The 15,260-nt window shown below is 38.6% G+C and overlaps 1 protein-coding gene across 4 annotated transcripts in view; it reads left to right on the forward strand.

Annotated features, from left to right (window-relative positions):
• The window catches only part of lama2 (laminin, alpha 2), a 303,798-nt gene that overhangs the window by 224,029 nt on the left and 64,509 nt on the right, over positions 1–15,260 (forward strand). For all 4 annotated transcript variants that reach the window (XM_089118335.1, XM_089118333.1, XM_089118331.1 and 1 more), the window contains 4 exons: positions 5,735–5,869; positions 8,772–8,896; positions 8,981–9,067; positions 9,197–9,390. In XM_089118335.1, coding sequence (XP_088974461.1) covers positions 5,735–5,869; positions 8,772–8,896; positions 8,981–9,067; positions 9,197–9,390 — 541 coding nt within the window. The remainder of the gene's footprint in view (positions 1–5,734; positions 5,870–8,771; positions 8,897–8,980; positions 9,068–9,196; positions 9,391–15,260) is intronic.

Genomic DNA, 15,260 nt, shown 5'->3' on the forward strand with positions numbered 1-15,260 from the left:
TGTGTTTCGACAGCCAAAGAACCGGTTCTCGGCCTGGAAAACTGGTTCCAAAGCGGCACCAACTCTTTGCTGGACTAGAACCGTTCTTTTACCACGTCATGCTTACGTCGGGGGCTGGGGGAGGGTTTAGACCATAATAAAGGATCGCAAAGCCAGGAGAAACATTTGGAGAAACACGACGGAGTCCGCCCTTGTAATTGTTATGCTTAAAGTTGGCGCAAGCATTTCTATTTTTTTTTTTTAATCATTATAAGCAAAGAAGAAAACAGTCACAATATAGAACAAATAAATGGAAAGAAAAAAAAAGACATAAGACAGGGGTCCATAACTTATCAGAAAATATTACATATCAAACCAAAAGTTTAAAAGACTTACATATTTCAATTGTTTTTAAAGCCTTCTTGGTACGCGAGTTAGAGATAATCCCAAAGTAATGTTGTACTTGCAAGCGTTTCTAGCTAACACGTATGGCGACGTACACAGTGACGTAACGACGTCGTTCCCTGGGCGCTCTAGTCAGTGGAAAAACAAACAGGTTCTGAACGGGTTCACAAGTTGAACCAACTCCGAACCAACTTTGAACCAGCACCAGTTCTGAACCAGTTCTTTTTTGGTGGAAAAGGGGTATGCGAGAGCTGACTGGACATGCTGCACTCCCAAACAAACGATTCACAGATCGTGTTAATCCCCAACTGTGAGATAACGAGTCCAGGGGGGAACACACTTTCTATACAGCTGCTCGCTCGCCATTTCAATGTATATATATATATATATATATATATTAGTGCCGTCAAACGATTAAAATATTTAATCGCGATTAATCGCATTAATGTCATAGTGAACTCGCAATTAATCGCACATTTTTATCTATTCTAAATGTCTTTTGATTTCTTTTTGTTACATTATTTTTTTCTCATTTTAATGCTCTTGTCAACATGGAAAAGTGGATTGGTTTGTTTAGTGCAAATGTTTTTTTGTATTATTATTATTGAAAATAACATTGGAATAGTGCTCAATTTCACACTAACATATATAAATAATCTCTCACACAATGTAACACTGTCTATCAATAAAAGGGTGAAAGAAATACTGACGAGGTCCTGATATTGACGAGGGGGCGGAGAATTCGCATCATCTGTGTGTGTGTGTTTGCTTGGCCATCATCAAGTGGTGTTTCAGACTGGACGTGCTGCGATGATGATCGCTCAGTTCACAACGACAAAACACAGATCCCTAGGTCTTGTCAATGGGACAATTTGGCAACTTTTTAAAAGTAAACTTTCCATTCAGTATCTTAGGGCATCCATTTCGGCGTCTCGCGCTCGTCATCCACTCAAAACGTAACGTTACTATTTGGCCGGCTCGCAAGCCGAAACGAGTGTGTGCGGCACAAAACGTCCTCGCGCTGCGCTCTGAAACACATTCATTTCAATGGCTTGCGCCGCGCGAGGACGTTTTGTTGCTTCTTTGACCAAAACAACAGGCACGCCGCAAACACACGTTTTGGCTTTTGAGCCAGCTTTGAGTTGATGACGAGCGCGAGACGCCAAAATGGACCAGGACGCATCCTGTTGCAAAAGCATGTGAAAAAACTACAAAGTTTGCTAGGACAAAAAGAGTGTTAATCGTGCGATAAAAACATTAACGCCGTTAAAATGGGTTTGCGTTAACGCCGTTAATAACGTTTTAAACTGACAGCCCTAATATATATATATATATATATAGTTTTCTTTTTTATAGTGGAAAAACTCCTGCCTAGTAGACACTAAATGACAAACAAACAACAAGCTTGCTGTTGGGACAGAAGTTGTCGCGGTTTGATTTTCGGGGTGCTTTATAGTTTCCTGGTCGATGACGTCACACGCCTATGACTTTCCGTCTCGCCATTGGACTGATTCATGACGCACTCACGCAGGGGCGTTCCCACAGCGTTTGATGCAGCCCCAGTCTTTGCGTTGCCTTTCTTTGTGACCCTAACATTAAGAAAGCGTGGATGAAGAAGTTCTAGACGACGTCAGTAAGACACTTTGTCAGTGCGACAAATGATTGTACATTCATTAATAATTGAGTGTCAGGCGTGAACAGCTGGGTGTGTGTATCGCTCATCATTACAGCAAGTGTTTCTGCTTCTCAGACTGTTAACGCGTTAAAGCGCTCTCTCGCCGCCAGTCTCCGCCCACAGACTGCTCGTGTGAGATCTTTAACAAGCTGGAGTGTGTGAGACAGACGATTACAGATCAGCGAGTGTCAGTTGTTCACATTCAGGCTGGACGAGGCCGCGTGGAGACAGATGGCCGTAACTCTCAAACGCTTCAAACTGTGCTTAATAAAGTATTTTTAAACAGGCGTTTATCAAGTTCACCCCGAACAGATGGTGTACTAAATTGACGCGATTAATTTTGAGGAGCGAGGGTGAGAGGGAGTGTTGCCATGGTTTCACTGGAGGACTATTTTTCCCCTGTATGAACGTTTCACAGATTTCAGTGTGGATTTACAGCACATTCCTGCTTACTAGTTGAACCGCAGTGATGGTGTGTGTGTCTGTAACCTCTTACACATTAATTGTAATAATGTCCGCTGCAGAATCTGAATTAATTATACAGTACTACTTGCTATAATGTTCAGAGTCTGTTGTTTATTGTTTTCTGATCACTTGAATCTTGAGTGCCTGATTCACAACTTAAAATTCTCCAGATAACTTTTGTTGGTCACACTTTACTTGAAGGGCTGTGCATAAGACTGACATGACATCTTCATAATCATGACATGACTAATGTCACAAAATATGAAGGAGGGTTTATTTACAACTGTCATTAAGTGTCATTCACTCAATTATGACATTTTCAATGCAAATATGACATTGTTTGAGATGGGTCTGTGTCTTTGTACCTGTCAGTAATATGTCTTAAACATGATATAGCAGAATAATTATTAAACTTAAGAGACCACTTAGCTTTATGGGTTAGCATAATGGTATGACACAATCTGTCATGTGGTTGGTTTAGATTTTGGCTGTCATAAGGCATTTATATCTGTGTCATGAATATTTTTCTTGACCTCAACTACAGTGGTAGCCTACACATTGAATTTGTCATTAAAATGTTGTAATGGCCTCATGACAGGGGCGGACTGGCCATCTGTGTGATCAAGAGAATAATTGAACTCCAGGACGGCCCACCACCCGCCACATACGCAGTCTCCCGCATATTGATAGCGGCTCCCTAACGCCCGCAAATTAGTTCAAATCTCCCGGAATCTAGAGCGAGCGAGAGGTCCCAACTAATCAATTATGAGTCCGGGCGGGCTTTTGTCGCTACTACTCCCGAACTGAATTAATCAGAAATTCATTTGCAAGTTACTTGCTAGCGATGATGTTAGGAAGTGATATTCAGTTTGCTACAGTAGTTAAAACAGCTAAACTTCAACATTTTAGCTGTAAAATGCCACATGCAGTAGCTAATATTAAGGAATATGTTGTGCTTTTACTTTTAAAAATGTTGGTACATTTATAACTTTGAAGATTTTGAATACAGAAGTTAAATTTGTAATGGTGTAGCCTATTTTCATTTAGATGTGGTATTATTATGTGTGCAGTAGCTAAGGTATCATGTCAGTCTTATGCACACCCCTTCAAGTAAAGTAAAGTTACCCTTTTGTTTTATTATACGTTTTTAAGTGTAGATCACTCAGGAGTCACTAAACTTTAACCCTCCTGTTACCCTCAAATCTGATAACACTTTTTAATTTTGATAACTGATAACATTTTTCAATTTGACCCCAGTAATTTAAACCTCCACAATATGTTTATTTATTTTTTTTTTTTACAAAGGTTTGTTTCAGTTCATTTATGTCTTTGTTGACTACTTAAGTAAAGTTTTAAGTTGACAACCACCCACCACCTAACCCCTTACACATCCAGAATACCCATTGCACGACTATGGACACATTTACAAATCAACATAAAATCTTACTGATTTGACCTAAAATTGGAAAAGTATAAATACATCTGGTGTTTTGTTTGTTTTATAATATTTCTAAGTATAGATGTATGTAATCTATGACATTTGGAAAGAAAAACTATTTATTTTATCAAGGATAGTAACACGAGTTATGTTTGGGGTCAATCTCACAAAAATGATGTTTTCCCCTTCCCCATGGCATGGGAAACATCAAAGTTCTCACAAAAATGATGTTTTCCCCTCCCTAATACACAGGAAAGAATTATTATCTTGAGAATTATGTCACATGTCATTGTGAACTACTAGTAGTTCTCGCAATACTACAGATATGGTTATGTTTGGTTAGAGCTTTAAAACAGAGGGACGTTTTTTGAAAATGATATTGTATATGTAAAAATACAATGAACATTATAAATTCAAATTATAACATGTTATAATGACCTCAATATAACAACCAAAACAAATGTGTGTGAAATTGTAATATTTCTTCTTATTTATTATACAACTAAAAGAGCCTGGGGTCAAATTGACCCCAAGGAACACCGATGCTACAAAATGTGTACAAGACTTTGAAAAAATATTATCAGGTTAATTTTATGTTTACAGAGTTGTGCCCATTAAATTAGGAAAAGTCATTAAATTTGAAGCAAAAAAAAAAAAAAAATTATGTTTTTACAGACGTTAAACATTGAATGGGGTCAAATTGACCCCAAGGATGATAGGAGGGTTTGCAATGTATCCCAGTCAAGACAGCAGTGTTACAGAACACAGTAACTGAAAAGGAGAATATATGCTAAGTTAAAACAGCCTTTTCACTGTTTCCTACAAACCAAAACTCATTAATTTCCAGTGAGGATTTTTGGATCTGGGTTTGAGCTTCACACGTCTTTATACTAACAGCTTGTGTGGCCCGGATCTGGGCCGACACTATGTCGCTGTCTGGTTAAAGAAAAAAATTAGCGCTGGAAATGCGTGCGCAGGGTTATTTTTTGTGTGTCGGATTTTATTGCATATGCATTTGTAGGAGTTTCCCTTTCAAATGCAAACTTTATGGGTGGTGTGACGATCTGCGGCTGGAGTGCCCGCTTGAGCCTTTGGGGGGCACTCCTTCCTAGGTTATTGTTTCATTCATGTTTTACCCTGGACTGATTATGGTTTATTTCATGCACCTGTGTTTTATCATCTTGTTTAGTTCACCTGATTTAAGCCCTGTGTTTCTGCCCTGTCTTGGTTGGTTGTTGAATTTATGTGTGTTACGTTGGTGCTTTCACGTCTCTCGAGTCTTGCTTCTAGTGTCTTGTTTTAAGTTTGTTTAATAAAGCTACACTGCGTTTGGACCCAGCCTCAGCTCTGTTTCTCCGCACGACGTCACAGGTGGAGAGTTTTTTTTATTTTTATTTTTTTATTGACTAGTGTTTGTGCCATTATTTACCACCTAAAAAACGCTTATTCGATCTTGATAGATTTTGTTGGTCATTATGTGTCTGTGTTCTGTAATGTGTGTGTCGTCAGTAGATCACGCGCTGAACTTTCCTCTCACACTGTGCTTTTATGGTTTTTTACTCTTACGCTTATTTGCTCTGTTTAGTTTGCTAAATCTATTAAATTACGTTTCTTAAACCACATGCAACATCCGGACTGGAGTGATGTATCCTAATAAAACTATGAGCTCTTCACATTATAACTCATCATCAGCTTCTCCTTATGCAGTCAGTTGCTGTTAAACCTTTTAGAGGTGTGTGTGTGATTAACTGTGTGTGTGATGTCTTACGCAGGAGTGTGCAGCCGGTTTCTACAGGCTTTCTGCTCACACTGGTGGAGCCGCATCCAGAGCCGGCTTCGGGAGCTGTGTTCGATGCCAGTGCCATGGACACAGCGACTCGTGTGATCCTGAAACAGCCGTCTGCCAGGTACAGCCCTCACCAAAGTGTGTTTGAGTCCTCCTGACTCTAGTGCCTCGAGTCACTGCTGCAGAGTTGAATTATAGCAGTGTTAGGCTGATGTATGTTCAACCCCTTAGAAACAATATCAATAAGCAGTACAGATGAAGTTATTCAATGGCCATTTTCCAACTAAATAGTGCCAGAGCCAGTTTTGGACCGGCGGATCTTTGAACGGCTCTCAGAACCGGCCTGACTTGAGAGCATAATTGCTAGTTTATACCACTAACAAGGCTCAAAATAGCCCCACACTAACACAGGAACATAATGCGGGTCCCTACATGCAAAACGAAGCATTGAGAACTTTGTACAGTGGTGTGAATAAGTGTTTGCCCCCATGCTAAAGTTGCCTAAAAAGAGGAATAAAAAATCATCTTTTGGATATTGATCTTAATGCCTAAATTAGAAAAATGAGGAAAACTTTAACCTTTAAGTACACCAATTTTCTTTGTGAATGAATAATGTATCATAAATAAATAAATGTTTTTCCTTAAAATACAGGGTGCATAAGTCACGGCACCCCTATGTTAAATTCCCATAGAGTCAGGCAGATTTTTATTTTTTAAAAGCCAGTTATTTCATGGATCCAGGATAATATGCATCCTGATAAAGTTCCCTTGGCCTTTGGGATTAAAATATCCCCACATCATCATCACACACCATTCACCACACCTATTGGCATGGTTTTACTTCAGTTAGCCTAAATAGCTGGTTTGATTTGCATTGAAAGATGATCTTATGGAAAGTACCCCATGCCAATCTCTAGTCTAGGTGTGGTGGATGGTGTGTGATGATGTGGGGATATTTTAAATCCAAAGGAATTATCATGCATGGTTCGAATTAATGAGGAACAACATGTTTTTATGGAACGTATGCAAGTAGAATAAAAATACTTGTAAAATGTACTTTGTTACTGTGGAAATGTAGAATGTGGCAGACTGGATCCAGCAGCATTTTACTGTAAATGGAGTAAAGCACATCAGAAGAATCAGGTCTGGGCAGTGCAGTTCTCTCACACACACACACACACGCACACACACTTAGTCCAGTGCAGTTCTCTCTCACACACTAACACACTCAATCCAGTTAAGTTCTCTAAACAGTAAACAGCCAGCCCGTTTATGCGTTCAGTCACATGCATACTAATACCAATATCATTTGCATTTTACGGGTTTTCGCAAATTGAAAATGGTAAACGAGTGTGTATGGGGGGTAATTTGAGTAATTGAGGTACACAGGAAGTTAATGAAAGTTTCCGAGCGACACGGACCAGTAAAGCGCAGCTTCAGCAGTCTGATTACTCTCTCTCTCTCACTCTGCTTTCTCTTCTCATTCCTGCTGTGAGACTTAAGAAATGCATCAATTTGTACTGGGAGAAATGTATGGTCATATTTTAATGTATTAACAATTAGATTGAGAGAGAGAGAGAGAGCTTTTTGTGTGAATGTTTTCGTGTGCTTATAGACAGGCTATATTAGTATTAATTCGTTCTGTAGACTGTTTGCAAGTTTTAACCAAAGTGATTATATGCTATAGTTAGAACTGCAATTTTAATTGAATTCAGTTAATTGCTCATATGAATATGTGCCCAACACACAGACATTAGCATGCGTTATTGGGTGAGCAAATGAAGCAGAGTGTCAAGTGACAGGTCATTCAAATTTCATTTAATAAAAAATAGTAAAAAATAAAATTTTAAAGCCTTGCCATCAGAATGAAAGCCTCTTAACAAATATTGCATAATTTTATAGTTAACTGAACCGGGGATTAAAAATGGCAGTTTTAATGGGTTTCAATGGGGACATTTTTGTCCCTTTTGTGCATCAATTAAAAAAAGTTACACATAGGTAAAAAGTAAAATGTCATAAAAATGTGACGCTTCGGAGCACAGACTTAAGTTTGGTATCATTTTAAAGAAGACCCTTTGCAGATTATTGCTGAAATAAAAAAAATAATAATAAGTAAATCCAAAAAAAAAAGTTATATAGGTATAAGTTTATGAAAATTATTTATAAAAAAATATTTTATATAAGGTTGAATCAGGTTGAACTCAAAACTGCAATAAAATCAAAGCCATAAATCTAAATAGGTTGTGTTCCAAATTTGAGGATGATATCTGAAAAAATGAGCTTTCGGTAACAGTTTGTTTGGGCGTAGTAACATATTTCGCCCATTGGGTGCCAGCAAAACCCCACTGGAGCTCACAGTGATTGGATTTGAATTTGCAGTTTTTCTCTCTCAGTATTACAAACACACACACATATTTATTTTATAACACACATACTAACCACAGTCTGACATCCATACCAACACACCCACACAAATATTGTTGCATAATTTATCCAGTTGGCTCTATAATATGCCGAAGCAGAAAACAGGAATAAAGCGATATTTGTTTTATAGGCCAAACTTAAAAAAAAATGGCACCATCTGATAAAAAAATAGTCAAAAATAAAATTTTGAAGCCTTGCCATCAGAATGAACGCCTCTTAACAAAGATCGCATAATTTTATAGTTAACTGAACCGGGGATTAAAAATGGCAGTTTTAATGGGTTTCAATGGGGACATTTTTGTCCAAAAGTATTTTTTGTACCTAATGCAAAAAATATATTTCTTTAAGAAAATGGCGGTGAAATAGTAAAATTCCAATAAAAACACACACCTGTGCCAAGTTTTTTTGCAGTTAGCTTTAACACAGGCAAAGTGATCAAAAAAAACAAAACTGAAAAGGACAAAAATGTCCACAAGGATGCACAAGGGTTAATTAAAATTTCGATTTCATTCTGTTATAACTATTATGTGCTTATTATAACACACTGAATGGTTCAAGTTAGTAGTGTTAGTTATAACAGTATGTTGTGTTCTTTCTAGGATTGTCAGCATAACACAGAGGGGGAGCGATGTGAGCGATGCGCTACGGGCTTTTATGGGGAAGTGAGAGGCTTTCCTGACGACTGCAAACCCTGTGCCTGTCCACTGCTCAACCCTGAGAACAAGTAAGACACCCACACACACACATACACACACACACACACTCACACACACGCTCTCATGCAGCAACTGTGGCCTCTGTTCCTCAGCTTCAGTCCGGCCTGTGAGAGCGAGGGCTACAACGGCTACCGCTGCTCCGCCTGTCCCGAGGGCTACGAGGGCGGACACTGTGAAAGGTGAAGACACATCCGTCCAGCTGCTCCTCCTCACACGTCTGAATCTGTCACTAATGTGTCGGCACAGATGCAGTGTTTACAGTAATTTACGTTTACGGTGTTTCTGAAAAGTGTAACGGCTGTCCTCAGGTGCGCTCCTGGCTTCCACGGTGACCCGAGTGTGTTGGGCGGCCGCTGCGAGGAGTGTAAGTGTGACGCGTACGGGGCGTTCCCCGCAGTGTGTGACGCGCGCTCCGGACAGTGCCAGTGCCGTCCCGGTGCCAGCGGACGGAAGTGTGACCGGTGCATGGAGAGGCATGTGTGTGGCCCTGAGGGCATCGTGTGTACGTATCGCCCCTGCTCTAACACACACTTCACACCACTCAGCTGTTTTGGTAGCGTACCTTTAAGGCTTCCACATGTGAGTGAATATTATTGGTTAAGCCGATCTGGTCTGTTCCCTCCGTGCCATAAACACCCTAATAACCGAGTTTAATTAGACATGCTCAGATTTCCCCTCACAAAATGAGTGTTTACTTGTGCGGTAAGTGTGGCCTGAGCTCGCAGAGATCAGATTGTGGTGTGTGTCGCAGCACCTGCTCCTCACACTGTGTGTGCGTCAGCGATCGGCTGTTTATCATCGTGTGACTGGACAGATTGGGTAATTATGCATGTGTTTTTTCTGGGTGTGTGTTTGCGTGACTTGTGTTGCATCAAATTAGAGTTTTCTGTCCTGAGAAATAATTGTCATTTTACTGTTGTTCTGTAAGATATTAATATTTTTATTATTTATTTTTTAAATGCTTTTTTCTTGATTTATTTATTTATTTATTTATTTTACAATTAAGGCTGTGCAAAAATTAATTGCAATTAATCGCATCCAAAATAAAAGTCTGTGTAAACATAATATATTTGTGTGTGCTGTATATAATTATTTTGTATATATAAATACCTATGCATGCATGTATATATTTAAGAATTATTTGCGCTTAAATTCTGTATATATAAATAAATACATAATCTATATTATATAAATATAAATATTTTATTTATGAATAACACATTTTCTTAAATATATACATGCATGTGTGTGTATTTATATATACAAAATAATTATATACAGCACACACAAATATATTATGTAAACACAGACTTTTATTTTGGATGCGATTAATCATAATTAATTTTTGCACAGCCCTATTTACAATATAAAAGAATTGTTGAAATAGTAATTGATCTAATTGTATGATTTCAATTTAAATCAGTATATTTTAAAGTACAAAAATTCAAAAGTTATTAATTGTTCCCTTATATTTGCAATTTAAATGTATAATATATTACATTTTAAATTAATAATTATTAGGGCTGTCAAACGATTAATCGCATCCAAAATTAAAGTTTGTGTTTATATAATATATGTGGGTACACTGTGTATAATTATTTTGTATATACTGTATATATATATATACACAAAAATGTTATTTAAATATATAATATTTATATTTATATATAATTTAAATTATATATAAATCTATATACAGTATGAAAATACTTCTTAAATATATATACAAGCATGTGTGTGTATTTATAAATATAAAATAATTATACACAGTGCGCCCACATATAGTATGTAAACAAAAACTTTTATTTTGGATGCGATTAATCATAATTAATTTTTGCACAGCCCTATTTACAATATAAAAGAATTGTTGAAATAGTAATTGATCTAATTGTATGATTTCAATTTAAATCAGTATATTTTAAAGTACAAAAATTCAAAAGTTATTAATTGTTGCCTTATATTTGCCATTTAAATGTATAATATATTACATTTTAAATTAATAATTATTAGGGCTGTCAAACGATTAATCGCATCCAAAATTAAAGTTTGTGTTTATATAATATATGTGGGTACACTGTGTATAATTATTTTGTATATACTGTATATATATATATATATACACAAAAAAATGTTATTTAAATATATAATATATTTATATTTATATATAATTTAAATTATATATAAATCTATATACAGTATGAAAATATTTCTTAAATATATATACAAGCATGTGTGTGTATTTATAAATATAAAATAATTATACACAGTGCGCCCACATATAGTATGTAAACAAAACTTTTGTTTTGGATGCGATTAATCATAATTAATCGTTTGACAGCCCTGATAATTATTATGATGATGATTTTATTGATCTCAGTCTCACGTGAATTATACCGTATCAGGTTCAAAGTGTTTGCAGCAGCTAAAGCACTTTAAATTGGATATAACTATAATGAAATGACTTTTAATGTAACTTTTAAAGGGATGTGTAATAAACTAAAACTAATGTGATCATGTAACTTAAAAACACAGGCGTAAAAAACCCCGAGGAACAATGAACTCTTCAGTGCAGCCTTTCTCTTCTCAGGTCTCTTCACACCTGTACTCACTCTGCGTTGTGTGTGTGAAAGACTTCCTCGCTAGAAATCTTAATAGCTCCATTTTTTCAGGAGGTTAAATTGAGCGGCGCTTTCTGTCCGGGCGAGAGCCACGCGCCTGCTGGTGTCTCTCTCCTCCCGCTGTCGCTTGTGGCGTGTCAGACACTCATAATAGGCGGCCAGGAGCTGTTTCACACTCAGTGTTAAATTTCACGCTTGAGAAGTCCTTCTCCCTGGAGTTTCCACCGCGTTCACGTTTAATCGAAAGAGAGAGATAAAGAGAGAGGTGCAGGTGAAGGGACACTATGCATGGATATTGGATGAGTGCAAGTGATGTTGTGATAGCAGAGGATGGAAGACAGAAGAGGCCAATGACATTCGTTAACAGCATTCTCGCCCCAGGACCTGTCCATCCTTGGATGTTAACATGGTTGTCCTTTCAGACAGCGTGTGCCCTCTCTCACACACACACACACATGCACTCATGTTTACTTAGCTATCTAAATGGGGACATACAGTACAATAGATGTAATGGTTTTTTATACTGTGCATCTATATTCTCTCCACTTACACTAATCCTCCTCAAAACCTACCATCTCACACACACACACACACACACACTAACTCTACCAGGGATTAAAAAACGGTCCTGGACTTTGACTAGGCCCGGTCCAAACCAATCGCCGCGTGGAAACTCGGCAACAACAATAACGCCTGCCGCCCGGCATGAGTGTCACAAGACTTTAATTGTGATACTATACCATCCAAATTATAGCTAACAGCCTATTATACAAACAATTCCATGCTGCCTTAAAATGAATTTATTACTTAATAATCTTAATTAATTTATCTAGTAATTAATCTTTGCTACTGCACAAATAATAATACCACTTCCTAACATCGTTGTTACCAAGTAACACTTGCAAAGTAATTTCTGATTCATTCGGTTAGGGAGTAGTAGAGATAAAAGCCCGCCCGCACTGAGAATTGATTGGTTGGGTCCTTACACTCTTAGAAGAAATGGTTCTATTTAGAACCAGCAATGGTTCCATCCCCCGCTTCATATATGGAACTCCAAAATGGTTCTATATAGAACCATTTTTTTTTGTTGGTAAAAGGTTCTATTGGCCAAGTAGAACCCAGAGGAACTTTTTTTTAAGAGTGTATAGAACCTTTTAGGGGTTTCAAATATGTAGCGCTGATAGAACCTTTTTGGTTCTATATAGAACCTTTTCTTCTAAGAGTGTACATGCGCTTCGTGAGGCACACGCGCACACTAGCACACACACGCAAGGTCTCTCGCTCGCTCCCTCTCTCTGCCGTGTGCGCTACGCATGCGCGCTCTCGCTCGCTCTAGATTCCGGGAAATTTTAACTAATTTGCGGGCATCAGGGAGCCGCTATCAATATGCGGGAGACTCCCGGTACTTCCGGGATGTCTGTGACTGCGTGTGTGGCGGGTGGGGGGCCGTCCCGCCGGCCGTCCTAGAGTTCAGTTATTCCAACCCGATCTCACGACCAAGTCGTACGAATTCGACGAATGATTAAAAAGTGACTTATTCGTAACAATTCATAGGACCTCACTCGTACGAATTAATACGATTTTGCTAAATCGTACATATTTTACGAATTGGCCAATTCGTATGAATTCGTACGAATGACCTACCCCTTACCCCGCCCCTAAACTTAACCATCACGTGGGTTTAGACAAATCGTACGAATTAGTACGATTGAGGTCGTATGAATTAGTACGAATTAGACACTTTTTAATCATGCGTCGAATTCGTACGAATTGGTCGTGAGATAGTGTTGGTTATTCTCCAGATCACACAGATGGCCAGTCTGCCCCTGAACTCTATATTCACAGACAGGGATGGATAGTAATGCCCTGCTCAAATATTACTCCAGTACATGTATTTGTCCTTGTTTTTAAAGAGCCCCTATCATAGCATTTGAAATGTTCCTATTTTTGTTTTAGGAGTCCCCAAAAACAGTTTGACGTGCATGCAAGTATAAAAAACACTTTATTTGTCTTATAATATGCATTTATTTTTACCCGATTTGCTCAACGACTACCCAAATGATTTGTTCGACGATTCATTTTCCCAAACACCTCCTTTGAGTGACGTGAATCTGCGGCGATTGGTCAAATGACCCAGTCAGTTGTCATTGGTAAACCGTAGGCAGAGATTGTCGGCAACGGAACGGCCATAACCAGGATTGTAGCTTGTCAAGTGTTGAAAATTGTATACAGTGTTTGAACAAACGTGTCAGAAAAAGTGCACTTTCCACACGGTCCCTTACTCGCGTCTCCGTCAAGAGCGAGCTTTCCCGCCGAAACTCGCATTGCGGCAGCTTTTGAGGGGCAGTGCTTATTATATAGAGCGAAGTCATATTTGGCTAAGTCGTTTTTGGAGGTAATTGCCATTTTTCAATGAAGGTCTGGTCAATATCAAAAACAAAACTAACTTTACCCCGCTTAGAAGCTGTGCGTATTTCTGATTAAATCTAAGAGCTGGATCACTCCTCCATAGGCTTCTTAAGGGATTGAAACTGGTCGGCCAAGAAAAGTATTTAAAGACATTGTCTGAGTGAATAGTCTGAGTGACTACAGTGGCGACGAGAATATTTTTTGTGCGCAAAAAAACTAACAAAAATAACGACTTTATTCAACTATCCATTTCCTTCACTGTGGGCCTCGAGAACAGCGTAGCGCTTCTGTGTTATAAGTCACACGTAGGCTCACACGTTGGCCGACGCCGGTGTGATGCGTGTGACGTATAACACAGAAGCGGTGGGTAATTACTGACAGAAGGTTCATTTTTGGGTGAACTAACGCTTTAAAAGTACAGTCAATGTAATACAATTTAATTTAAGAGTCAGAATTATAAAAAATTGAAGAATTGTTTTGCTAAAAATAGTTTGTAGTTTCATCAGGCAGAAGTCAGCTTTTCGCATGAGGCTCAGTCCATCTCAAAACCAGGAGCGGAGATCTGTAATCCCTCTGAAGTTTCCTCCCCAGGTCCCCACCCTCGAATCTTCTCCGTCTTCGCTGGTCCCGTCCGGAAATCTGCTCCCTCCGGCATTCCCCCCTGTTTTCCTAGTCCTGTCTCCTCTGCTGGTTAAGCTTAAGCTTCCCCTCCACCACCTCCGCGTAAGGTTGAATCCCCGCTCACCTTGAGCCTACACGCCCATGTCTCCACCCTGGCCCGCCGGCCTCTCTGCTCCACCGGTTCCTCTGGGGCACCCAGCCCTTCAGCCAAAGCTCCACTACGGCGTCTGTCTCCACCAACTCCTCCTCTTCCCTGCCCGTCACCAGCTCCACGTCCTCCTCCAAAGCCCCCTCGCTCGTTCCTCAGGTGTACTCGGTATGGCTCAGTGACACGGAATCCAGAAGGCGGAGCTACTGTAACAGTCTCATTATTCCTTATTCAGTTCCTGTAGAGTTTAAATGTTGAGTTCAAAACCACTCCCCTTTAAAGTTATTTGTCATGCAGCATATTTATATACAACCATTTATGTATATCTGTTTTTATTTTTATTTAGGTTTTAGTCATTTTTATTAGTGTCTATAAAGTTTTTATTCATTCTATTTCAGTTTACTTTTAGTTTGGGTTATTAAGTTAAACTCATTGAAAATGAGAAATGTTGCTTTGGCGACTAGCTGAAATAAAATGATTGTTTTTTCACGAGTAAGATGTCATTATTATTAATTTTAAGCGTTTTTCAAGATTAAAATACTCTGATTACTGTAAGTAACTGTACCGAATGAAGCA

The sequence above is a fragment of the Pimephales promelas genome, chromosome 13 (genome assembly GCF_988280905.1).
Source record: "Pimephales promelas chromosome 13, fPimPro1.hap1.1, whole genome shotgun sequence".
NCBI lineage: Eukaryota > Metazoa > Chordata > Actinopteri > Cypriniformes > Leuciscidae > Pimephales > Pimephales promelas.